This window comes from Cherax quadricarinatus, chromosome 18 (assembly GCF_038502225.1).
Source record: "Cherax quadricarinatus isolate ZL_2023a chromosome 18, ASM3850222v1, whole genome shotgun sequence".
Lineage (NCBI taxonomy): Eukaryota > Metazoa > Arthropoda > Malacostraca > Decapoda > Parastacidae > Cherax > Cherax quadricarinatus.
Genome location: NC_091309.1, coordinates 7,349,219 through 7,377,070, shown reverse-complemented (window position 1 = coordinate 7,377,070; position 27,852 = coordinate 7,349,219). Strand labels below are relative to the sequence as shown.

At 41.2% G+C, this 27,852-nt stretch overlaps 1 protein-coding gene across 3 annotated transcripts in view; it reads left to right on the top strand.

Moving 5' to 3' along the window:
* Nucleotides 1-16,706, top strand: part of LOC128689340 (XPG-like endonuclease) — a 46,264-nt gene extending 29,558 nt beyond the window's left edge. For all 3 annotated transcript variants that reach the window (XM_053777516.2, XM_053777517.2, XM_053777518.2), the window contains exons 9-11: nucleotides 3,619-3,729; nucleotides 13,864-14,056; nucleotides 14,612-16,706. In XM_053777516.2, the coding sequence (XP_053633491.2) occupies nucleotides 3,619-3,729; nucleotides 13,864-14,056; nucleotides 14,612-16,548 (2,241 nt within the window). In that variant the 3' untranslated portion in view covers nucleotides 16,549-16,706. The remainder of the gene's footprint in view (nucleotides 1-3,618; nucleotides 3,730-13,863; nucleotides 14,057-14,611) is intronic.
* Nucleotides 16,707-27,852: the final 11,146 nt, after the last annotated feature.

The window sequence follows — 27,852 nt, the reverse complement described above, 5'->3', positions numbered from 1 at the left end:
ATTCTCTAAATGACCAAACCACCTCAACAAACCTTCTTCAGCCCTCTGACTAATACTTTTATTAACTCCACACCTTCTCCTAATTTCCACACTCCAAATTTTCTGCATAATATTTACACCACACATTGCCCTTAGACAGGACATCTCCACTGCCTCCAACCACCTCCTCACTGCAGCATTTACAACCCAAGCTTCACACCCATATAAGAGTGTTGGTACTACTATACTTTCATACATTCTCTTCTTTGCTTCCATAGATAACATTTTTTGCCTCCACATATACCTCAATGCACCACTCGCCTTTTTTCCTTCATCAATTCTATGATTAACCTTATCCTTCATAAATCAGTCTGCTGACACAACTCCTAAATATCTGAAAACTTTCACTTCTTCCATACTCCTCCTCCCCAATTTGATATCCAATTTTTCTTTATCTAAATCATTTGATACCCTCATCACATTACTCTTTTCTATGTTCACTTTCAACTTTCTACCTTTACATACACTCCCAAATTCGTCCTCTAACCTTTGCAATTTTTCTTTAGGATCTCCCATAAGCACAGTATGATCAGCAAAAAGTAACTGTGTCACCTCCCATTTTGTATTTAATTCTCCATAATTTAATCCCACCCCTCTCCCGAACACCCTAGCACTTACTTCTTTTACAACCCCATCTTTAAATATATTAAACAACTATGGTGACATTACACATCCCTGTCTAAGACCTACTTTTACCGGGAAGTAGTCTCCCTCTCTTCTACACACCCTAACCTGAGCCTCACTATCCTCATAAAAACTTTTTACAGCATTTAGTAACTTACCACCTATTCCATATACTTGCAACAACTGCCACATTGCTCTCCTATCCACTCTATCATCATATGCTTTTTCTAAATCCATAAATGTAATAAAAACTTCCCTACCTTTATCTAAATACTATTTACATATATGCTTCAATGTAAACCATTGATCTACATAACCCCTACCCACTCTAAAACCTCCTTGCTCATCTGCAATTCTACATTCTGTCTTACCTCTAATTCTTTCACTAATAAACCTACCGTACACTTTTCCTGTTATACTCAGTAAACTTCTTTCTTTCTTCTTTCAACACACCGGCCGTATCCAACCAAGGCGGGGTGGCCCAAAAGGAAAAACAAAAGTTTCTCCTTTTACATATAGTAATAAGTACAGGAGAAGGGGTTACTAGCCCCTTGCTCCTGGCATTTTAGTCGCCTCTTACAACACGCATGGCTTACGGAGGAAGAATTTTGTTCCACTTCCCCATGGGTGTAAGAAGAAATAAACAAGAACAAGAACTAAAAAGACAATAGAAGAAAACCCAGAGAGGTGTGTATATATATATGCTTGTACATGTATGTGTATTGTGACCTAAGTGTAAGTAGACGTAGCAAGACGTACCTGAAATCTTGCATGTGTATGAGACAGAAAAAAAAGACACCAGCAATCCTACCATCGTGTAAAACAATTACAGGCTTCCGTTTTACACTCACTTGGCAGAACGGTAGTACCTTCCTGGGCGGTTGCTGTACTCAGTAAACTTATTCTTCTATAATTTTTACAATCTCTTTTGTCCCCCTTCCCTTTATATAAAGGGACTATACACGCTTTCCGCCAATCCCTAGGTACCTTCCCCTCTTTCGCACATTCATTAAAAAAAAATACCAACCACTCCAACACTATGTTTCCCCCTGTTTTTAACATTTCTGTCATGATCCCGTCAGTTCCAGCTGCTTTACCTCCTTTCATTCTACATAATGCCTCATGCACCTTCCCCACACTCACATCCTGCTCTTCTTCACTCCTAAAAGATGGTATACCTCCCTGGCCAGTGCATAAAATTACCGCCTCCCTTTCTTCGTCAACATTTAAAAGTTCCTCAGAATATTCCAGCAACCTACCCAGTACCTCCATCTCCCCATCTACTAACTCCACTACTGTTTTTTAACTGACAAATCCATTTATTCCCAAGGCTTTTCTAACTTGTTTAACTCGCTCAAATTTTTTTTCTTATTCTCATTAAAATTTCTTGACAGTGCCTCTCCCACTCTATCATCTGCTCTCCTTTTGCACTCTCACCACTCCCTTCACCTTTCTTTTACTCTCCATATACTCTGCTCTTCTTATAACACTTCTGCTTTGTAAAAACCTCTCATAAGCTACCTTTTTCTCTTTTATCACACCCTTTACTTCATCATTCCACCAATCACTCCTCTTTCCTCCTGCCTCCACCCTGCTATAACTACAAACTTCTGCCCCACATTCTAATACTGCATTTTTAAAACTATTCCAACCCTTTTCAACCCCCCCACTAGTCATACTTGCACTAGCCCACCTTTCTGCTAATAGTTGCTTATATCTCACCCAAACGTCCTCCTCCTAGTTTATACACTTTCACCTCTCTCTTCCTTGTTGCCATTTTCCTCTTGTCCCGTCTACCTCTTACACTAACTATAGCTACAACTAAATAATGATCCGACATATCAGATGCGCCTCTATAAACATGTACATCCTGGAGCCTACCCAAATTACTTTCATTACGTGCTATATCATACCTTGTATATTTATTTATCCTCTTTTTCATAAAATATGTATTACTTATTACCAAACCTCTTTCTACACATAGCTCAATTAAAGGTTCCCCATTTTCATTTACCCCTGGCACCCCAGATTTACCTATTATTCCCTCCACAACATTTTTACCCACTTTAGCATTGGAATCTCCAACCACAAGTATTCTCACACTTGGTTCAAAACTCCCTACGCATTCACTCAACATTTCCCAAAATCTCTCTCTCTCTCCTCTACACTTCTTTCTTCTCCAGGTGCATATACACTTACTATAACTCACTTTTCACATCTAACCTTTATTTTACTCCACATAATCCTTGAATTAATACATTTATAGTCCCTCTTTTCCTGCCATAGCTTATCCTTCAACATCATTGCTACTCCTTCTTTAGCTCTAACTCTATTTGAAACTCTGACCTAATCCCATTTATTTTTCTCCACTGAAACTCTCCCACCCTCTTTAGCTTTGTTTCACTTAAAGCCAGGATATCCAGCTTCTTCTCATTCATAACATCCACAATCATCTCTTTCTTATTCACACAACATTCACGTACAGTCAGACATCCCACTTTGACAATTTTCTTCTTCTTATTCTTTTTAGTAATCTTTACAGGAAAAAGGGTTACTAGCCCATTGTTCCCAGCATTTTAGTTGACTTTTACAACACGCATGGCTTACGGAGGAAAGATTCTTATTCCACTTCTCCGTGAATATAAAAGGAGAAGTAATAAGAACAAGAACTATTAAGATAAAATCAAAGAAAACTTAGATGAGTGAGTATAAATAAATGTGTACATGTATGTGTAGTGTGACCTAAGTGTAAGTAGAAGTAACAAGACGTATGTCACCTGTAATCTTGCATATTTATGAGACAAACAAAAGACACCAGCAATCCTACCATCATGTAAAACAATTACAGGCTTTCGTTTTACACTCACTTGGCAGGATGGTAGTACCACCCTGGGTGGTTGCTGTCTACCAACCTACTAGTGTTATGTGAAATAATCATAAAATGATATCTTTCAGAAATGGTGCATCCACAAGCTAGAGTGGGAACCAGATTATGCTGTCGAAAAATCCTCACCAGTTGTAACACGATGGATTGTAACCCATGGCACCATGCTTAAGTGTCTTCAGGTATATATATTTTTTTTTAACACTAGCCATCTTCCACCGAGGTAGGGTGGCCCGAAAAAATGGCACTCTCATCACTCACTCTGTCACTGTCTTGCCAGAGGTGTGCCGACATTGCAATTCAGATGCACCTGCAAGTTGCACTGTCTCCACCCTTCCTTCAGAGCACAGGCACTATACTTCCCACCTCCAGACTCAACCCTGGTTAATGGGTTTCCCTGAATTCCTTCATAAATGGTATCTTGCTCATGCTCCAACAGCATGTCAAGTCATAAAAACTAATTGCCTCCACACCTATCTTAACACATTGGATGTCCAAGCCCCTTGCATACAAAATCTCCTTCAGACATGTTTTCATATTAACAATTGTCATTTAATCACAAGTCAAGGCTAATATTTATTTATTCTTATTTTAAAGCTGGTTAAATCATAACCCTAATGAAATAGTGACCTTCCTAGTACTGTATTAATAAAAATGGTTAGAGGTTAAGAGCCTTGGCATATGTGACTAACAGTGCACATTCTTTGCTATTTAATATCTTGTCACTTATCTGAAATATTCTGCATACAAGAGATCTTTCAAATGCCATTGCCCAGAACAAACCTGGCTGTATAAATCTTGTAAATCCCATGTATTAAGTATAAAAACCTTTGTTCATTTACTGACTTTGACTAAGAGAACTGTAGATATGCCCTAAAGGGGGTTCCTTGATGACAGTAAGAGGCTCTTGATTTCAGGAATTGAACTTGTGCTTCCCTTCCATGGTTCGAACCTGAATGCCTCCCATTTCCCAGGCATCGTATGACACTTATGGGCTTAGTGCTGCCCCAATGTAATAATAATACAATGGAACCTCAATTTTCATGATTAATCTGTTCGAAAAAGTCTGATGAAAACTGGATTGTACAAAAACTGAAGCTATATTTCCCATAAGAAATAATGTAAATCCAATTAATCTGTTTCAGACACCCAAATATATTAACAAAAAATACATTTTATAGAGAATAACTATAGTTTTACATACACAAAACAATGAGAAATACAGTGGTACCCCGAGTTTCATACAGCTTCCAACTCGAACAATTATGTAAGTGTATTATTGTAAGTGTATTTTTGGAGGTCTGAAACTGACTAATCTAATTTACATTATTCCTTATGGGAACAAATTCGTTTGGTAATGGCACTTGAACAGCCTTCTGGAACGAATTATGTATGAAACTTGGGGTACCACTGCAAATATGAATGACTAATGAAATGAACATTTAACATCACTTTTACCTTCATTGAAGACTCTTGTTGGTGTATGGAAGATGAGGAGGAGGAGAGAAGAGGGAGGAGAGGTTATTGTTTGGAAGGTGAATCTCCATCCATGAGGAATTCAGGTATTGAGGCCCTATACACAAATAACCCGCACATAAAAGAGAGAAGCTTATGACGACGTTTCGGTCCGACTTGGACCATTTACAAAGTCACACTGACCAGAAGTGGAGCAGGACGGCTATATATAGGCAGGAAGAGGTGGTGGTGGTGGTAGTAGTAGTAGTAGTAGTAGTAGTAGTAGTAGTACAAGAATGGTATATAATACCGACAAGATGAAATTAAGACACATGTGCAACACCCGGGCATCTCTATCGTAGACGTTTCACCATCCAGCCAGCCACTGGATGGCGAAATGTCCACAACAAAGACACCCAGATGCCACACATGTGTCTTAATTTCATCAGTAGTAGTAGTAGTAGAAGAGGTAGTAGTAGTGGTAGAAGTGGGGAATAAGGAGGACGAGCCAGTCAAATACAAAGGAAGGGGAGCACTGCAAGGGAGCTAGGTGCCCACAGAGGGAGAGCAAGCGCACAGAGGTGTGTGAAAGGGGAAGTGGTGAAATAAATGAAGAAGGAACAGAAACACGAGACAGAAGAGAGAAAGACAACCCAGAGGAGAAGAAGGAAAGAGGAAAGGGGAAGAGGGAGAAGAAGAAAAAGAAAAAGAAAAAATGAGGAGTCAGGTTAAGTTACGGGTGTTCTGAAGTTTGGAGCATTTTACAATGTAGTGGGAGAGGAAGGCATCTACAGAGACGAAGCCAGGGCTAAGATTCATACAAGGAAAGTTGTGTATTAGAGAGGATTCAACTAGACAGCGACTGTTCAAGTTGGAAATAGAGAAGACAGTTTTAGCAGAAGACCAGTCAATGGGATGGCTATGATCTCTGACGTGACAGAAAAGAGCATTGTTAGTGTCGGCAAGCCTAACACTATTTTTGTGCTCCCTAAGTCTGTCAGAAAGAGATCAACCAGTTTCTCTGAAGTATTGAAGAGGACAGGAGGAGCAAGAAATAGAGTAGACACCAGGAACATCTGTAGAGGGAGGAGAGGTATGAACAAGATTAGTGCGAAGAGTGTTAGTCTGGCGGAAGGTAAGCTTGATGTCTAAGGGGCGGAGAGAATTGTTGAGATTAGAAAGACCGGAAATGTAGGGAAGGCAGAAGATAGAAGAGTTCCCAGGAGTAGAGAGTTTGGGAGAGTAGAAATTACGTTTAGCACGTGAGAGGGCAGAGTCTATGAAATGGGAAGGGTAGCCAAGACGGGAAAACGAATTATGAAGAGTGGAAATTTTTGCTGGAAGGAACTGAGGATCACAGATGCGGAGGGCATGGAGAAAGAGGGAGATAAGAACACTTTTCTTGACAGGGGAAGCATGATAGGAAAAGTAGTGAATGTACATGCCACTGTGCATAGGTTTTAGGTAAACGGAAAAGGAAAAACCTGTATCTGAGCGGTGGACATGGACATCAAGGAAAGGAAGCAAGGAATTAGATTCCCATTCCCATTCCGTCCCTTAGACATCAAGCTTACCTTCCGCCAGACTAACACTCTTCGCACTAATCTCGTTCATACCTCTCCTCCCTCTACAGATGTTCCTGGTGTCTACTCTATTTCTTGCTCCTCTTGTCCTCTTCAATACTTCGGAGAAACTGGTCGATCTCTTTCTGACAGACTTGGGGAGCACAAAAATAGTGTTAGGCTTGCCGACACTAACAATGCTCTTTTCTGTCACGTCAGAGATCATAGCCATAATACTGACTGGTCTTCTGCTAAAACTGTCTTCCCTATTTCCAACTCGAACAGTCGCCGTCTAGTTGAATCCTCTCTAATACACAACTTTCCTTGTATGAATCTTAGCCCTGGCTTCGTCTCTGTAGATGCCTTCCTCTCCCACTACATTGTAAAATGCTCCAAACTTCAGAACACCCGTGACTTAACCTGACTCCTCATTTTTTCTTTTTCTTTTTCTTCTTCTCCCTCTTCCCCTTTCCTCTTTCCTTTTTCTCCTCTGGGTTGTCTTTCTCTCTTCTGTCTCGTGTTTCTGTTCCTTCTTCATTTATTTCACCACTTCCCCTTTCACACACCTCTGTGTGCTTGCTCTCCCTCTGTGGGCACCTAGCTCCCTTGCAGTGCTCCCCTTCCTTTGTATTTGACTGGCTCGTCCTCCTTATTCCCCACTTCTACCACTACTACTACCTCTTCTACTACTACTACTACTGATGAAATTAAGACACATGTGCGGCTTCTGGGTGTCTTTGTTGTGTACGTTTCGCCATACAGTGGCTGGCTGGATGGCGAAACATCTACGATAGAGATGCCCGGGTGTTGCGCATGTGTCTTAATTTCATCTTGTCGGTATTATATACCATTCTTGTACTACTACTACTACTACTACCACCACCACCACCACCTCTTCCTGCCTATATATAGCCGTCCTGCTCCACTTCTGGTCAGTGTGACTTTGTAAATGGTCCAAGTCGGACCGAAACATCGTCGTAAGCTTCTCTCTTTTATGTGCGGGTTATTTGTGTATCGTTCCAGTCACAGTATTGTGCCTTTTTTTTGTTATTTATTGAGGCCCTATCTGGAGTTACTTCCCTTCTTTGTCTTTTACTGGTACTAGGACCAGCTTGAGTCACTGGACCCCTGTCGCACAAAAAAAAAAATCTGTCCAGAGAGGTCTGTTTCTGGCGTCTTTAAGATTTGCCTAAAATGGGACAAAGCATTGCCATTGAATATGTTGCAGACATGGCTTGCAACAGCTTTGTTAGGGTGATATTTCTCCACAAAACTTTGCAGCTCATTCCACTTTGCACACATGTCCTTAATCACTGAAAAAGGCACATTCTCCACTCTCTCTTCCTCCTCCTCTGAAGCAGTTTCCTCAGCTGCAGTCTGCTGCTGTTCCAATTGAAGGTCTTGCAACTCTTCAGTGGTTAGCTCTTCCCTGTGGTCGTCCACCAACTCTTCCACATCCTGACCATTCACATCCAACCCTATGGACTTGCCCAAAGACACAATATATTCCATAACAGGCGTAGGGTCATCAGGGTCAGCCTCAAACCCTTCAAAATCCTTCTCAAGGACATTCTGGCCACAATTTTCTCAAGCAGAGTTCATCGTTTCAGAAGTCACTCCCTGCCAAGCCTTATCTATAAGGCTTATGCAGTTGAAGATATTGAAGCGATTCCTCCAGAGCTCTCTAAGGGTCAGTTCAGTGTCTGAGGTCACTTCAAAACACCTTTGCAACAGTGCTTTGGTGTAGAGTTTTTTGAAGTTTGAAATGACCTGCTGGTCCATGGGCTGGATGAGAGGAGTGATATTACGGGGCAAGAACTTCACTGTGATGAAACTAAACTCCTCCAACAATTGGTTGTCCAAGCCTGGAGGATGAGCAGGAGCATTGTCCTTTACCAGGAGGCAGTTAAGTGGCAATTAATTTTCCAGGAGGTATTTCTTCACTCATGGGCCAAACACTTCATTGACCCACTCAATGAAAATTTGCCTTGTGATCCATGCCTTATTGTTAGCCTTCCACATAACACACAATTTACTCTTGATGACATTGTTTTTCTTGAACATTCAGGGATTTTCAGAGTGATACACTCTCTTGTTCGTTAGCACATTTACCCCTTTCGCAACATCAGCTTCCTTGATTTCTGTTTTCTTCACCAGGATGGAACTGATCGTTGATGAGGACTTCTCGTATGTCCTGGCAAGATCAGCCACGCGTACGCCACTTTTGTACTTTGCCTTCTCGCCTTCTTTATCAAAGGGCTGGCACTTGGAACTTTCTTTGGCCCCATGATGGCTTATTTAGCAGTCGCACTCAATAAACAAGCACAAAAAACGATGGATTATTACAAAATGTTTCGGATGAACATGCGAGGTGATGCTCACTCAACGAGAAACAAAGGCAGACTGAGTCATGAATGCATGGAATTCTTTGTGTGGGCGCTCGATTATGGGAAATGGGTGGCTGAGTCATGCGGGCAGGCGGACGAATTTGGTATGGACCATTTTCAACTGTATGAAAACTGAGCAGATGTATGAAAACCGGGACAAAATTTTTATGAAAAAAGTTGTCGAGAAGTGAATCGTACAAAAACTAGGGCATACGAAAACCGAGGTTTGACTGTAATAATAATAATAAAGCCAGGTGAGCAGTAGACCTCACCCTGTAGCTGCCACTTGATATGCTTTATTTACCGAGTCACCTTGGGTATTTTAGAGAGGTTCATTCCCATTTAAAAAGAAGCTTAGAATAACAATACATTGTCTCGCATTCAACAATTATTATTATTCTTTGCCTCCATAGATAACGTTTTTTGACTCCACATATACCTCAACGCACCACTCACCTTTTTTCCCTCATCAATTCTATGATTAACCTCATCCTTCATAAATCCATCCGCCGACACGTCAACTCCCAAGTATCTGAAAACATTCACTTCTTCCATACTCCTCCTCCCCAATTTGATATCCAATTTTTCTTTATCTAAATCATTTGACACCCTCATCACCTTACTCTTTTCTATGTTCACTTTCAACTTTCTACCTTTACACACATTCCCAAACTCATCCACTAACCTTTGCAATTTTTCTTTAGAATCTCCCATAAGCACAGTATCATCAGCAAAAAGTAACTGTGTCAATTCCCATTTTGAATTTGATTCCCCATAATTTAATCCCACCCCTCTCCCAAACACCCTAGCATTTACTTCCTTAACAACCCCATCTATAAATATATTAAACAACCATGGTGACATTACACATCCCTGTCTAAGACCTACTTTTACCGGGAAATAGTCTCCCTCTTTTCTACACACCCTAACCTGAGCCTCACTATCTTCATAAAAACTCTTTACAGCATTTAATAACTTACCACCTATTCCATATACTTGCAACATCTGCCACATTGCTCCTCTATCCACTCTATCATATGCCTTTTCTAAATCCATAAATGCAATAAAAACTTCCCTACCTTTATCTAAATACTGTTCACATATATGCTTCAATGTAAACACTTGATCTACACATCCCCTACCCACTCTGAAACCTCCTTGCTCATCCGCAATCCTACATTCTGTCTTACCTCTAATTCTTTCAATTATAACCCTACCGTACACTTTTCCTGGTATACTCAGTAAGCTTATTCCTCTATAATTTTTACAGTCTCTTTTGTCCCCTTTCCCTTTATATAAAGGGACTATACATGCTCTCCGCCAATCCCTAGGTACCTTCCCCTCTTTCATACATTTATTGAACAAAAGTACCAACCACTCCAACACTATATCCCCCCCTGCTTTTAACATTTCTGTCATGATCCCATCAGTACCAGCTGCTTTACCCCCTTTCATTTTACGTAATGCCTCACGTACCTCCCCCACACTTACATTCTGCTCTTCTTCACTCCTAAAAGATGGTATACCTCCCTGACCAGTGCATGAAATTACTGCCTCTGTTTCTTCCTTAACATTTAAAAGTTCCTCAAAATATTCTCGCCATCTACCTAATACCTCCATCTCCCCATCTACTAACTCCCCTACTCTGTTTTTAACTGACAAATCCATATTTTCCCTTGGCTTTCTTAACTTGTTTAACTCACTCCAAAATTTTTTCTTATTTTCATTAAAATTTCTTGACAGTGCCTCTCCCACTCTATCATCTGCTCTCCTTTTGCACTCTCTCACCACTCTCTTTACCTTTCTTTTACTCTCCATATATTCTGCTCTTCTTATAACACTTCTGCTTTGTAAAAACCTCTCATAAGCTACCTTTTTCTCTTTTATCACACCCTTTAGCACCCACCCTCCTATAACCACAAACTTCTGCCCCACATTCTAATACTGCATTTTTAAAACTATTCCAACCCTCTTCAACCCCCCCATTACTCATCTTTGCACTATCCCACCTTTCTGCCAATAGTCGCTTATATCTCGCCCGAACTTCCTCCTCCCTTAGTTTATACACTTTCACCTCCCTCTTACTTGTTGTTGCCACCTTCCTCTTTTCCCATCTACCTCTTACTCTAACTGTAGCTACAACTAAATAATGATCCGATATATCAGTTGCCCCTCTATAAACATGTACATCCTGGAGCCTACCCATCAACCTTTTATCCTTTTATTATTATTATTATTATAATCAAAGGGAAGCACTAAACCCGTAGGATTATACAGCGCCTGGGAGGGGGGATATGGAAGGTATTCAGGCTTAATTCACGGAACTAAAGCACAGATCCAGTTCCCTAGATTAAGAGCCCGTCACCAGCATCAAGGAACCTTCCTTGAGGGGCCATATTCAACAAGGAATTGTTAAATAGGACTGTTTACCAAGAGTTGCCTGTAGAAACAAATAGTGTAATCTTTCTGCTTGTAGCTATAGGAACAGCTGTGTTTGTGGTATCTGATTGTGATGTTAGCCCACTTGTGGAAAGACAGTAATTGATTGAATAATGATGAATGTGTTTTCTTTAGCTCACCTTGCTTTGGCAGGAGATCACTGTTAAGTTAAAAAATATACATATGTATGTTTTTTACGATTTCATATGGTTTTAGTGCATACGACTGCCTCTTGTGATACATTTCATTAGTCTACCACTCTATCTGCAAAGAAAAAAATTATAGTATCCTCTTAGACCCACTTTTTCTTAATTTAAAACTGACTTCTAGTTATCCTTGTTGCAGGTTTGAAAAAATCTGTGATAGTAGGTGGCCTTTCAATCATGCTACTTCATTAACAGTGCTCATCATTAAAGTGCACTGGATGGTCGGCACCCATCATAATTCAGTGTCCAAAGTAACATCCCACCCTATTAAGTTTGTTGATGAGATGAGAAATTATGCTGGCCTTGCAACTCTACGTGGGACCCCTCATGATTCCATGAGGCTACTAGTTACATCTCGAGTGCCTCCTAGGCTTGGTGGATGGTTTTGTGTCCATGGTGCTTCTGTGAGGGGCACAATGGACACAAAACCTTAAAGGGTTGAGTTGTTAGACATTTTTGGCTATTGGTGAATTAACATGGGTAGAAATAAGTCATGCAAGATACAGTTGCAAAGATCATCGGATTATATGAGGTAGGCCGTCAAATTAAGGAAATACAGAAGCCATCAATGTGTGCAAGTGTCCAGCGAGGACCTGGTTGTGTCAGGCTCTTGAGGACAGTGTTCATGACTTGCACACACCAAAAGCACATCAAGGAAAACCTTGAGTAATGTCGCTGCTTATGTTAACTGTAATAACTTGCCTAGAATCCCTGTTTTCATCTTTGCCAGATTTGAATGCCATTGAGAACCTCTGGGCTGTGATAGAGATCTGCTTGGGTAAGTACATCAGCTCACTCCCATGGCTTTAGGATGTCTTTCATAAATTGTGGAGAAATTTACCCCATTTAACCCTTAAGATGTTAACCTCGTAGACAGTTGAAGATTGTCCTAAAGAGCAAGGGATGACCTAATTTGTGGTCGAGGTTTCAGAGGGGGTGGCCAGCATACTTTAAATGATGATTATTATTATTATAATCAAGGGGGAAGCGCTAAACCCGGAGGATTATACAGCGCCTGGGGGGGGGGGGATGTGGAAGGCATTCAGGCTTAATTCGGGGAACTGGAGCACAGATCCAATTCCCTAAATCAAGAGCCCCTCACCAACATCAAGGAACCTTCCTTGAGGGGTTTAAATGATGAGCATTGGATATGCTGATGCATAAAAAAAGCCTGTCATTATGTTAAGAGATACTGTTGATCATTTATTTAGTGTTCCAGCCTCTTAGAGACCAATTTGTTTATGGTTGAAATCTCCAGTGACTGACTTTATAATTATCTTTGTCACTTATCATAAATAGTTCCTTTTTTTTATACAGTGGAACCTCGGTACTCTAACAATTTGGTATTCGAACGCTTTGTTCGGTAAACAAATCATTCGGTAGTCGACTGTTTGCTAAGCACTTTGACCAAACAAACACGACCTGCCAGAACTTTGCTGTAAACTATTTCGTGTTTCCTTGCATTTTTTTTTATTTGTTTAATTACATCAGTCAACATGGGGCCTAAGAGGATAAGTGATAACAGGCAACCAAAAAGAAAATTGGTTGGGAAAAATTTGTTCAGTACGTACTTGGACAATTCAGCACTCGAACAACCTTCTGGAATGAATTAAGTTCGAGTGCCGAGGTTCCACTATATTATGTAATCTCTCGTGTTAAATCCCTCCCCCCTCTCCCCTGAAAAAAAAAAAAAGTTATTAAATGGTGGACTGTGTGCATTGCCTGCCAAACTTTCTTATCTTCATTTTGGCTTTCTACATTATTGGTAGTATTTGTTTTGGATTTTAATTCCTAATGCTTGTAGAGTAATTTCTGTTTACCAGTGTTGCCACTTCCCATCCTTTCTTACACACTATCTCTTCACACTAAGTAGTTTCCATCAAATATGACATTTCAGATATGTTTCAATTTATTTAGACTATCTTGTTCTTTACAAGTTTCTCTCAGTTTACCTTTTTTTCATTGATAGTGTATACAGTTGCTAGATACTTAATGAACTTCCAAACAGTTGAGTTTGCTTTTTGTGAAGAAAGGCATTGCAGTGCTTGTAGACAGTGTGTTTTGGACTTATGTATTTGTAATTAATTCATGTATGTATGATGATTGTGACTGAACAAATAAAAAATAAGAATAAATACATAAGCCTCAAAATATAAGAAAATTTATATTTTGCCCACAAAAATGTGACTTCACAATCTGAAAAATCATGCAAATACAATGATTTGCTAAACAGGAATTTAATTTTTTTTTTTTGTTACACTGAACAGCCAGTTGGTATTGTGAAGCAGTGTGTCCGAGGTGGTGTGGCGGCGTGTAAACTACAATGGAAAGTTGCAACCTGTGGCCTTCCTAAAGACACTGCAGGATGTCTTACTATTGTTGAACCTTTATATCTTGTTGAAAAGTCATTACCTCACCTCCTGCATGAATTTAAGGAAAAAAACATTGCTACAAACAAAGGTAATATTTTAATTATATATATATACTGTATTATGACAGTTTGTGTTAATAATGCATCATGACATTTAGTAAAGGAACGTTTTGCAAAGAGTTTCTTCAGTCGTAATACTGAGTGTGTAGAACAAGCAGTATGTTATAGCACAAGACGACAAAGTGGTTGTGGGTCATAAGTTTACCTGTCTTTTATATTATATGTACTGTATGTTTATGTACTGTATGTTTATGTACTGTATGTTTATGTACTGTATGTTTATGTACTGTATGTTTTAGCTAGTGTGTATTAGGACTGAAGCAGCTGCTCACAATGAAATGTTTCCTTATTAAATGTCTTGAGCACTGCACATGCATCTTTTACTTACAACTCATCACTGTCATGCTACCAGTGCCTGAAAAGTTTTGATTATGCATGTTGTGTGTTGCTTACCTTACCTTAATCTTGAAAAGTTTATTTCTTAACATTGTGTTGTTTAAATATTTTACTGTACTTGTAAGCCTAATTTAAAAAAAAAACTGCTTTATTATGTAATATCAAGGCATTTTTTATTTTTTTCAAAGGTAAAAATAAAAAGAAGCCCAAAGATGCCAAGATGCCTGTAAAGAATTATGATAAAGGATTAGTTAAAGATAACTCCAACAAATTGACCCAAGAGGATTCCATTCTGTTGATCCAAGACAACTTAAAGAAACTGAGTAAAAATGGCATAAAACATGCTAAAAATGAAAACCCGAAAATTGTCAATAATATTAGCTCCATGCCTTACACGAACAGCCAAGGTAATGAGTTTACCAAGAAATCTGTCAAAAACCAGTCAAGTCACATAAAAGAACAAACAAATACCTCAGGAAAATTAACTTGGTCAGGTGGTCATTTTATTGAGGAAATGTTGAACCAAACTCTGACAGATGAAGAGGAGAATGAAGATTTGTCATTCATCATTGACAAAATCATTAACATCAAAGTTAATAGCAATCCAACTGAATGCCGAATTAGTCAACAAACAGGTATTCAAGGTGAGAGCAAGAATCAGAAAATTGGTATGAGAAATTCTACTCAAAACCACGGAGAAATGCAGATTGAAGAACATTTAAAAAGTTATAATCTATGTAAAGAAAATATGTACTTAAAGGATATGAATAACGAGAAATTGTTTGATTCTGAAAAAAAAGACCAATTGCAAGAAACATCCTGCAGGGGTGATGAATATGAAGATAAAGAGAATAATCCTGAAAATTTCTTTGATAGAATATATAGAAAGCTTTATAAAAGAAACAAGGAAAATAATTTAACAAACCCTGTTCAGAACAGGTTATCTTGCAAGCTAAACAAGGCTTTATGTACCAATCCTAATGATGATTCTTTAGAAGATAAATCATACATATGCAAGGATGAAGAGATGGGCATAAGAAATCCTAACATATACACAAAGAAAGGTGACAGTGATGAACTTTCTGATGCTAGAAAGTCTCACTGTGAACTTAAACAGCCTTCACAAGTTTTGGTGCAAAAGGCAATTTTGCATGAAAATCATACAGCCAATGAATTTCTTGCAGACTTGTACCATGATTTTTGCAGCCCCAAATCCGAGGTCAATTCAAGTTTCTGTCAGGTGTCCAAAGACATGTTTGATGACACTGATGATCTTGGGGTTGTTGCCTCTCATACCTCATTACCCAACCTACAGTCCACTCCATATTTAATAGGTAATGGAGCCTCAGATATGCCACTTCACCTAATTGAACAAAGTCCAAATGCATGTGTAATTAAAATGGATAGCAGGCTGTCTTGTTTATCTTATACTTCTCCATTGCAACATAATTTGGAAGATAGCTGTAAAAAATTACTACATGATAAATGTCTACTGTCATCTACTCTTTTATCTTCCAATATTAGCGACATATTAAATTATTCAGATTCAAGATTAAACAGGCAGAGTTCTGCAAATACTTGCAGTCGGCACATAAAATATAAGAATGATGCTGTTTCTTCAGGCAACTGTAACCCGCCTATCTGTTGTAATACTCCAAGAATCAACAAGAGGCCAAATATGTCAAAACTTTGCTTCCAGCTGTTTGATAGCTTTAGTGATTGTGAAGACAGTATATCAAAGGACTCGAGACCAGCTCAGGTCAACATTTCATACGAAGAAAAATTACAACAGCTTTCAATGATAAAAATTTCTCATACGCATGAGAAAGAAAACAATTTATACAGCAAATACAGTAATAAAGAGTCATTTGCTCTTCATACCCAGAGTAAAGAAAATGAACAAAACTGCAATAGTAACGAGCTGGAAATTAATGAATGTAAATCAGTGAATTTAGCAGTTGGCAAACAAGACAGGGGTGGTAAAGCAAGCATCTGTCCTGGAACTGATGATGAAACTATGCCTTGTGATCCCTTTTCTCCATTTGGAGTCAACTTAACATTAGCTGAAAGACTCAGAATGAAGTTTCCCTATAAAACCTTTGTAAAACTCCTTGATGATATCTGATATGAAAATGTTAATGCATGACTATTTACATTAAATTTTTTAATGATTTAGCCTCTAATGACAAGCTTATATTTACGAGGAATGCGTGTTACAAAGTACGTACAGTACACTAGAAGCATGGAAGAATCTGTTGACTTCAGCACATAATAAAAGTAAGTTTTAATGTTAAATTTGTTTTGTATACCCTTTTTTTGATATACATCTGCTCTCTGCACCCTATAAAAAAAAGGGGGGGGCATGATGCTTAGGAAGGTATCTTGAGTTAAGGAATTGTTCTTTTACTTAGATAAAGCCTGATTACCTCCCATTTTTCAGGTGCTGACCCTCCAATGTTGGAAGAATAGATGCTGCCAGTTTTATGAGTACTCAGGATTTTTTTCTCTATAATTTAGAATAAAATATGAAGGTCAATTTAGTTGTCAAAAGATTATCAGATCATCATCATCTTTCAACAAACTGGCAGTACCCCACCAAAGCAGGGTGGCTCAAAAAGAAAAACTAAAATTTCTCTTTTTAAATTTAGTAATTTATTCAGGAGGAGTTACTAGACACCTTGCTCCTGGCATTTTAGCCACTTCTTACGACACGCATGACGTACGGAGGAAGAATTCTGTTCCACTTCCCCATATCAGATATCTTCAATAAAAATACAAATACTGTACTTAGTACTCTTAGAACTGGCAGCAAAACTGACATACCTAGTCTTACCCACTAGTAAACTCTTCCAACAAATAAATGTTGAGCCAAACTGACATTAAAGTAGCTGTCACAACCTCCGTGATTCATAACACTGTAAGGCACAAATTAAGCAGTTGCATACCAAGAGCAGTTGCTGTTCATGAAATCCCTCTTTAAGGGAGGCTCCTTGTAGCGGTAAAGAGGCTATCGGTCTGAGGAATTGGACCTTTTGGTCTTCTTCCTCCAACTGAACCTAATTATCCCCTAATCCTCCCTTCCCTACCCCATCCTCCCCATACCCCCCTTTTTTTTCCCTTTCCTCCCCTCCTCACCCTCCCCTTGTTTCCCATCCCATTTGTAGCCTCTGGGGTCCCCCCCTCTGGCATTAGTTTCTAGGTAGAAGGTTCGTCCCACTCCGTGAGGTCCTTCGGGGGTGGCGTAGTTTGCCGTGGAATCTGAATTGTCTGATGATGCCCTGCTCCCTTCCCGGGTCATGGGTGTGGTGCCCTTTAGATGATGGGTGTACCTCCGGAAGCTGCCTGTTGGTTCTGGGGGGGGGGTGGCAGCCGAGGTAGCTCGGTGGATGTGAGGCTGCTATCCCAGAGCACTGGTTTACTGGCATGAAGGGTAGGATATGGCATGGGTTCCACGCTGCATCTTCACTGCCAGTGGGCTCAAGGCCCTCTCGGATGAGGGAAGGAGCTTTTGGCCCCTCCATATTTCCTAGTGACTGTCCCTCTTTTTTTTCCTTTCCTTCTTTCTTTTTTTCTTAAAATAACAAGAAAGAAAATATTACAGAAGATGCACCTATTATTGTGGAATCTTCACACTGTGAAACCCTTCCTCCTCCTAGGTCCCATTCTGATCCCACACTGTTCTGACCTGGCTTCGTTATCAGACCATTCTCTCGACTCTTCTCATACCCCTGTGCCTTCTGCCGGTGACGCCTCATCACCTGCTTCAGGTGCTGCGGCGGTACCCATTTCTGTTCGTGCTGCTGCTTCACGCATGCCTTCCACAATGTGTCCGGCTTCCCCCGAATATGGTGCGCTGGTTCTTGGATCGCCCACCTCCCCCGGGTCAGACTGCCCACGGTTCTACTCCTAGGCATCCAAGACAACCTACTGACGACTGTTCATTGATGACCACTCAAAAATGACCTACACGACACTCACTGCCTTTGCTTACCAGACTAAGGAGTACACAATGGACAAAATTCTTTTCTTTACAGCACGTTGGCCAAAATATATCCTTCCACGCTCTTCGAAGCGGTGCGCATGTCATAACGGTGCAGAATTCAGAGCAAGCTCATGCTCTCTTCTGCATCACTTCCATAGACAACATACCAGTCACTGTTCGTAAGCATGCTACTCTTAATTCTTGCAGCGGTACTGTGATCTTACCACATACCATTGTACAGTGATTTTTTTTTGTCTTATGGCGAGGATATTTTAGAACAGTTAGCCCTTCAGAACTTCCCTATTCTCAAGGTAGATACGTACATCCTGCCTGCTCATGGGCAGAGGTGTTTTCCTAGTAACATCGCTCATTTAACCTTCGACTGCCGTGAGCTTCCGTCCTCTGTCTATATTGTGGGACATTGCCTAGAGGTCTGTCAAGTAGTTCCCACTCCCCAACAGTGTCGTAATTGCTAGCGTTTTGGACACCCCGCTTAACACTGCAGATCTGCGGCAGAATGCCCGGTCTGCGGTGCAGCAGATCATTCCAATACGGCTTGTAGTCTTACCCCCTCTTGTCTCAATTGCAGGGAACCTCATCCTTCCTTTTCACGCTGTTGCCAGGTTTATCGTAAGGAACGAGAGATCCGTTATCTTAAGGAGCGTGAGGGCCTCGCACTATGGCTGTCTCGGCTCCGCCTTCAAGGTAAACTCCCTCGTGTCCCGTATGCTCGAGTAGCCCGAAGACCTCCAACCTCGACAGTCCTCCTGCCTCCCAATCCCTCTGCATCTGTGTCTTTCGGGGTTGCCCCAGTTTCTAATTTTTTTGCAGTTTTATCCTCTGACACACCTACCTCCACACCACTTCCTACTTCTACTTCATCTCACTCGCTTGCTTCTCAGTCTACGAGACCTCGTAGACCTACACTTTCTTCACTTCCATCACTTGCACAGAATACATCTACCTCAGAGCCTCGTTCTCACCCCCTTTCTAGCTCTCACACAAAGATTAGAGGTTCACCTCCCCCTCATGTAGTCCCCTCTTCCCCCCCCCCAATCTTCCTCCATAGTTATCTTCCAACCTCCTTCCTCTCCTGTTACACTGCAGGCCTCTCTACCCCAACCGGCGCATCTCTCCAGGTTCATACTTCCTGCCCCCCTCAGACCTCTTTAGTTGCTTCCATAATTATTCCAACCTTTCCTTGCAATGCCCCTCCTGTCTCTGACATCATGGCATCATTGGCTTCCTTAACAACAGAGACATTAGTTGTTATCTCCAGCTATATTGCGGAGATGACACCCCTTTCTATTTCGCGACCCTTGCAATACATTATTCCTCCGCAACATTCACATTCTTCCTTGCTTACACGCTTACCGTTACCCCCCCCCACACATTGACATTACAGATCCTAAAGCCCATAGGTTTTTCGTTTCTTATTGATGCCAATTTTATTTCTGTACATAATGTCTCTTTTACAGTGGAATATTCGTGGCATTAAAGGCAATTGAGGAGAACTCCAAGTGTTGCTCTCCCAGTTGTCCCCAGTATGTATTGGGTTGCAAGAGCCCAAAATTCAATGCTGTCATTCGCCCCGTTTCAGGCTACATGTTATTACATTCTTCAGATCCTTTACCTGACGAATCATTTAATGAAAGCGCGCTTTAAATCTCTGCACAAAATTCAATTTAAACCAGCAAATAATAGAGCCTACTAGACTGGAGAATACACTAGACCTCATCTTCACTAACAATGATGATCTGATAAGAAATGTCACCATATCAAAAACAATATACTCAGATCACAACATAATTGAGGTTCAGTCATGTATGCGCGGAGCCCCAGACCGACCTAATGAGATTAGTCACGAGGGAGCATTCACCAAATTCAACTTCAATAACAAAAACATAAAGTGGGACCAAGTAAACCAAGTCCTAACCGATATAAGCTGGGAAGATATACTAAGCAACACAGACCCCAACTTATGCCTAGAACAGATTAACTCGGTGGCACTCGATGTATGCACAAGGCTTATTCCTCTAAGAAAAAGGAGGAGTAGATGTAAAACAGAAAGAGACAGGCGCTCCCTTTACAGGCGACGGAAAAGAATAACAGAGCGGCTAAAAGAGGTCAATATATCTGAAATGCGTAGGGAGACACTGGTCAGAGAAATAGCAAGCATCGAACTTAAGCTAAAAGAATCCTTTAGGAGTCAGGAATCGCGGGAAGAACTAAAAGCCATAAATGAAATCGAAAGAAACCCAAAGTATTTCTTCTCCTATGCCAAATCAAAATCGAGAACAACGTCCAGTATTGGGCCCCTACTTAAACAAGATGGGTCCTACACAGATGACAGCAAGGAAATGAGTGAGCTACTCAAGTCCCAATATGACTCAGTTTTTAGCAAGCCGCTAACCAGACTGAGAGTCGAAGATCAAAATGAATTTTTTATGACAGAGCCACAAAATTTGATTAACACAAGCCTATCCGATGTTATCCTGACGCCAAATGACTTCGAACAGGCGATAAATGACATGCCCATGCACTCTGCCCCAGGGCCAGACTCATGGAACTCTGTGTTCATCAAGAACTGCAAGAAGCCCCTATCACGAGCCTTTTCCATCCTATGGAGAGGGAGCATGGACACGGGGGTCGTCCCACAGTTACTAAAAACAACAGACATAGCCCCACTCCACAAAGGGGGCAGTAAAGCAACAGCAAAGAACTCCAGACCAACAGCACTAACATCCCATATCATAAAAATCTTTGAAAGGGTCCTAAGAAGCAAGATCACCACCCATCTAGAAACCCATCAGTTACACAACCCAGGGCAACACGGGTTTAGAACAGGTCGCTCCTGTCTGTCTCAACTATTGGATCACTACGACAAGGTCCTAAATGCACTAGAAGACAAAAAGAATGCAGATGTAATATATACAGACTTTGCAAAAGCCTTCGACAAGTGTGACCATGGCGTAATAGCGCACAAAATGCGTGCTAAAGGAATAACAGGAAAAGTCGGTCGATGGATCTATAATTTCCTCACTAACAGAACACAGAGAGTAGTCGTCAACAGAGTAAAGTCCGAGGCAGCTACGGTGAAAAGCTCTGTTCCACAAGGCACAGTACTCGCTCCCATCTTGTTCCTCATCCTCATATCCGACATAGACAAGGATGTCAGTCACAGCACCGTGTCTTCCTTTGCAGATGACACCCGAATCTGCATGACAGTGTCTTCCATTGCAGACACTGCAAAGCTCCAGGCGGACATCAACCAAATCTTTCAGTGGGCTGCAGAAAACAATATGAAGTTCAACGATGAGAAATTTCAATTACTCAGATATGGTAAACATGAGGAAATTACATCTTCATCAGAGTACAAAACAAATTCTGGCCACAAAATAGAGCGAAACACCAACGTCAAAGACCTGGGAGTGATCATGTCGGAGGATCTCACCTTCAAGGACCATAACATTGTATCAATCGCATCTGCTAGAAAAATGACAGGATGGATAATGAGAACCTTCAAAACTAGGGAGGCCAAGCCCATGATGACACTCTTCAGGTCACTTGTTCTATCTAGGCTGGAATATTGCTGCACACTAACAGCACCTTTCAAGGCAGGTGAAATTGCCGACCTAGAAAATGTACAGAGAACTTTCACGGCGCGCATAACGGAGATAAAACACCTCAATTATTGGGAGCGCTTGAGGTTCCTAAACCTGTATTCCCTGGAATGCAGGAGGGAGAGATACATGATTATATACACCTGGAAAATCCTAGAGGGACTAGTACCGAACTTGCACACGAAAATCACTCACTACGAAAGCAAAAGACTTGGCAGACGATGCACCATCCCCCAATGAAAAGCAGGGGTGTCACTAGCACGTTAAGAGACCATACAATAAGTGTCAGGGGCCCGAGACTGTTCAACTGCCTCCCAGCACACATAAGGGGGATTACCAACAGACCCCTGGCAGTCTTCAAGCTGGCACTGGACAAGCACCTAAAGTCAGTTCCGGATCAGCCGGGCTGTGGCTCGTACGTTGGTTTGCGTGCAGCCAGCAGCAACAGCCTGGTTGATCAGGCTCTGATCCACCAGGAGGCCTGGTCACAGACCGGGCCGCGGGGGCGTTGACCCCCAGAACTCTCTCCAGGTAAACTCCAGGTTATTGTGCGCATTGATATACCATATCAACAAGTTTTTGTTCGTTCCCCACTGCATTATACTGCAGCTCAGATTTATTTACACAGATGGCTTACAGTTTGCTCACTTTATCTTTCCCACTCCCATGCATTCTGTATCTCTGATATCGTGTTTTTAATTTCTTTTCTACCGCCGCCCATCTTGTTGGGTGATTTTAACGCTCGCTATCACCTGTGGGAGGGTCCCACTGCAACTCTCGTGGTGATCAGTTGGAGACTCTTCTCGCTTTTCATCCTCTTCATGTTTTAAATACAGGTGCTCCTACCCATTTTGACTCTTGCACTCAGCTTCTCTCCTCCATTGATCTTTCTATCTGTTCCTCGCCCATTGCACTTGATTTCACGTGGTCTGTTCTTCCAGATTTACATGATAGTGATCACTTTCTTATCCTTCTTACTTCTACTACATATACCCAACCGTTTCGTAACCCTCGTTGGCAATTTGCTCGAGCAGATTGGGACTCATACTCCCATCTTACCACCTGTTGCGAGGACCCCCTTTCGTCGTCTATTGATGAACTGGCACACCAATTTTCGACCTTAGTCCTAACTGAAGCGACTCGTTCTATCTCCCAAACCTCAGGTAGGCATTCTTAGACATGCCTACCTTGGTGGTCTCCTACATGTGCCCTCGCGGTGCGTTTAAAATGTGCTGCGTGGGGCCCGTTATCGATATACCCGTACCACGGAGTGTATGTTGGAATTTAAGTGGGCAAGGGCAGTTGCTCGCCGCATCATATGCAACACTAAACATGCTTGTTGGCAAGACTACGTGTCTGCTATTACCTCATCTTCCCCTATGTGCGCGATTTGGAAAAAGGTGCGGAAATTGTTTGGCAAGTACACTCTTGGCCCAGCTCCCGTTTCGCGGGTTGCTGGAGTTGATGCCGCAGAAATCAGGAACTATCTTGTCCATATCTCCCAAGGGCTTCACCTTTGTCCCTCATTTCTTGTGGTCTAGGCCTACCAAAGAGCAATTGCCCTCAGATTTCTCCTCCGATGGATTGGAGCTGTATAACATACCTTTTACTCTTCTAGAATTAGAGTCTACGCTTTCCATGTGCCGGCCATCGGCACCGGGACCTGATGATATCCACATCAGTGTGCTACACCATCTCCATTCTACGGCCCTTCCCGTTCTTTTGTCTTTTCAATCTAATTTGGGAGTGAGGGTTTCTCCCACAACACTGGAAATCAGCTATTGTACTACCGTTTCACAAACCAGGTGCCTCAGGGCTTGACATCTCTCACCGTCGTCCCATTGCCCTGACCAGTGTGGTCTGCAAGGTGGTGGAACGATTGGTGAATAGACGACTGATGTGGTTCTTAGAGACACGACAGCCTTTCCCCTCGTCAATATGGCTTTCACAAAGGCTGCTCTACTTTAGACCCCCCCCCTTGCTCCACTTCAATATGTATATTCAAAATGCCTTTGCTAACAACCCCTGTCCTAGCAGTCTTTTTCAATCTAGAGAAGGCATATAACACCACTTGGAGGTATAACATTTTAGCCCAAGCCCACTCCTTAAGCCTCCATGGTAATCTACCAAGCTTCATCGCTGCTTTCTTGTGTGATAGACATTTTCGGGTCCGTATTGGCGCCTCGCTTTCCTTGGACTTTGTACAAGCCGAAGGAGTCCTCAGTACTACTCTTTTTCTCTTAGCTATAAATGACCTGCCTTCCATTTTCCTTCACATATTTGGTCATCACTTTGTTGATGACTTCGCTATAGCTTACTCGGGCGCTGACTGTTGACTTGTAGCAGCCTCCCTTCAGGTTATGATAGTCTCCCATTGGACCACTTCTCATGATTTTAAATTTTCCAATACAAAAACCAGATTCATTACCTTCGCTAAACGCTCACTTATACTAGATACTCCCTTGTACTTATACGGTTCGCATATTTCGGCATGTGATATGGTCAGGTTTCTGGGCCTGCTCTTTGATTGCCGGCTGACGTGGAGACCTCACATTTCCTCGTTAAAGACAACTTGCCATGTTCAGCTAAATCTTAACATTCTTGCACATCGTTCATGGGGAGTGGATCGTTGCACTCTCCTCCGTTTGCATTCCACCCTAGTCTTGTCCAAGCTAGATTATGGTGACCAAATCTATTTTGCAGCCTCTCCCGCAACTCTAAGTTAGATCCTATACATCACCAAGGTCTCCGTCTGTGCCTTGGTACCTTTCGCTCATCCCCTGTTGAGAGCTTCTATGCAGAAGCGAATTTTCTATCCTTGTCTGATTGCCGTGATGCTCATTGCCTTCGCTATTATGTTTGATCTCATGACCTCTACAATCCTTCCGTATATAGAGTAATCACAGATGTTAGTAGACGTTCTTTATTTGTTCATCACCCATTTACTCCGTCCCTTTTCTCTCCACCTACATTCGCTCGTCTCATCTTCAATTACCACCTCTCTATGTTCATGTAATGTCTCACTTTTCCCTGCCCCCTTGGGAAGTTCCAGTTGTTTGTGTCTGTTTTCCCACTGCCATGCACGATAGCCCAACTACCTATGGTGGATTCCCGCTTTCTTTTTCTTGACCACTTCCACTCTCATTCTCATGCCATCACGGTGTACACTGATGGTTCTAAGTCTTCTGATGGCGTCGGATTCACAAGTGTGTTTCCGGACAGTGTCGTGCGAGGGAATTTATTACCCTTGGCTAGCATTTTTATGGCTGAATTGTATGCCATTCTTGTAGCACTTATCTGTATTGCCTGTGTCACCATTTGTGATCGTTTCGGACTCCCTTATTGCTTTACAGGCTATACAGAAATTAGATACATCTCACCCCCTAGTTCTTTGTATCAAACTTTGGTTAGGCTGTATCTCCAGCGAACGCAGAGATAGTTTTTTTGTGGGGTCCCTGGTCATGTTGACGTAAAGGGCATTGAACAGGCAGACACTGCTGCGTGGTCAGCTGTACACGACCTCCAAGTTTTATATAGAGGTGTTCCATTCACGGACTATTTTGCTGTAATTGCTACCCATCTTCGCACCCGTTGGCAACAATGTTGGTCTGATCTGCTCCATAACAAACTTCATTCTATTAACCCTTTCAGGGTCCATCCCGTAGATCTTACGGCTTTACGTTCTGGGTCCAAACTGTAGATCTACGTCATGAGCTCAGCTCACTCTGATAAACTGTGAGTGGTACATTTGGGCCTAGATATGAGAGAATACATCTATGTGGTATGTGTGCACCACATAAAACAGATCCTGCACTGTGTATAATGAGAGAAAAAAAACTGAAATCATGATTTTTCGATTAAAACAGCGACTTTGCGGTGTTTTATCGTATGTTTTTTATAGTTGTATTTGCGATTTCTTGGTCTCATTTGATAGAATGGAAGACATATTACAGAAATAGAGATGATTTTGATTAGTTTTAGCACTGGAAATGGCTTGAAACTGAGCTCAAAGTAGCAGAAATGTTAAATTTTTGCCGATATTCAAGAGGAAACAAATGACCTCACACGTCTAATACACGCCAGCTGGTGGGTCTAATATGCATTCACAAATAGGGTGATGATATTTATACAATTATTACAGTATTGCAAAACAGTAAATCTTCTATTTTTTGGTGTGAATAAAAATTCATTATGTGAATAAAAAATCAAAATGGAATTTATTTGTAAAGCCTCAAAACATAACTAATGAACAGAGGAAATGTTAGTTTAGTTCCAGGAATACCTACATTGTTTATTCTGGACCCTATTTTGAAATTATTTTGAACTTTGTGTTAAATTGGCCAAATTAACAATTTCCGATCACTTTAATTTGTAGTTGAAACAGTTGACTTTGCGGTTTCTTGTGCTCAATCAATAGAATAGAAGTAATACTAGTGAAATAGCTAAGAATTTGGTTGACTGGAATAATGTAATTGGCCTAAAATGGGAGTCAAATTCGGCAAAATCGCCGATTCGTAAATATCGCTGACACATCAAAATTTGTGAGAGCATAATTTCATCAATTTTCCATCAAATTTCGTACTTTTTGTTTTATTACCTTCACAAAAAGATTCTCTACTATTTCATAAGAAAAAATAATTTTTTTTTTTGAAAATTCTTGGACACTGGGGCACCACTTCAGATTTGGGCCTTGGACACTGGGGCACCACTTCAGATTTGGGCCTTGGACCCTGAAGGGGTTAAACCGAGTATAGGTTTCTGGCTGTCTTCTTGTCATCAGTGTCAAGGTTGGGAGACTACTCTCTCCCGTCTTCACATTGGCCACACTCATCTTACAGGCATCTCATGGAGAGGCGTCCTTTTCCTCTCTTTGAGAAGTGTCAAGTTTCAGTACCTGTTAGCCACATTCTGTTGGACTGCCCACTATCAACGAGCACGCAGAATTTACCTCCAATGTTGTCTCTGCTCTGCTGCCTTTTCTTTACCTTCCTTTCTTGCTGACGGACCCTCCTTTAATCCACTCTCTGACTTTTTGACAGCAACCGATTTACTACACTCTGATGATGATGTGTCTAGCACTCTGCTCAGTCCTTTCTACCTTAATCTCTAGCTACCCTCTACCCCTGCACTATTCACTGCACTTCAAAACTTAATAATCATCCCTCTCTCTCTTGCTACCCATTACCCCTGCATCCTTCCTGGCCCTGCTGCGCTGTATAACCCTTGTGGTTTAGCACTTTTTTGATTTTAATAATAATATTCATGAAATCTCAAGTGAATGTTTTATCAAGGTGTACATGTGAAGCTGGCAGGATTCTACCTGTCTAAATAATTATTATTATAATCAAAAAGAAGTGCTAAACCTACAAGGGTCATACAGCATATTTAAACACTATAATCAAATTGTGCCACACCCGAGAGGGAACTGTATCTACAGACTTACCAAACATGGCCCCGTAAACTGACTGCTGCTGCTCAGTATTTGCTTTACGCTTGTATTCACTAACTAAACTCCTGTTATCTGCCTATAGTATACTGTGCCACCACCTAGTAATTACTTAAAAGCCTGAAGCACAGGCAAAATATTCTTAGTTTTGATAATACTAAAGCAACAATTTGAAACTAAGTGCTAAACCCACAAGGGTCATACAGCTCTGCAAGGTTGCTTGTGTATCAACTGCCATCAAGGAATCTCCCTCGAGTTTTTTTTTTTATTAAATGCGCTGTCAAGAAAACTGCTTTAATTTTTTTTCTCCACAAGGTGCTGATTTGCTTAACCCTTTGAGGGTTTTCGTCGTACTAGTACGTCTTACGCGTAGGGGTT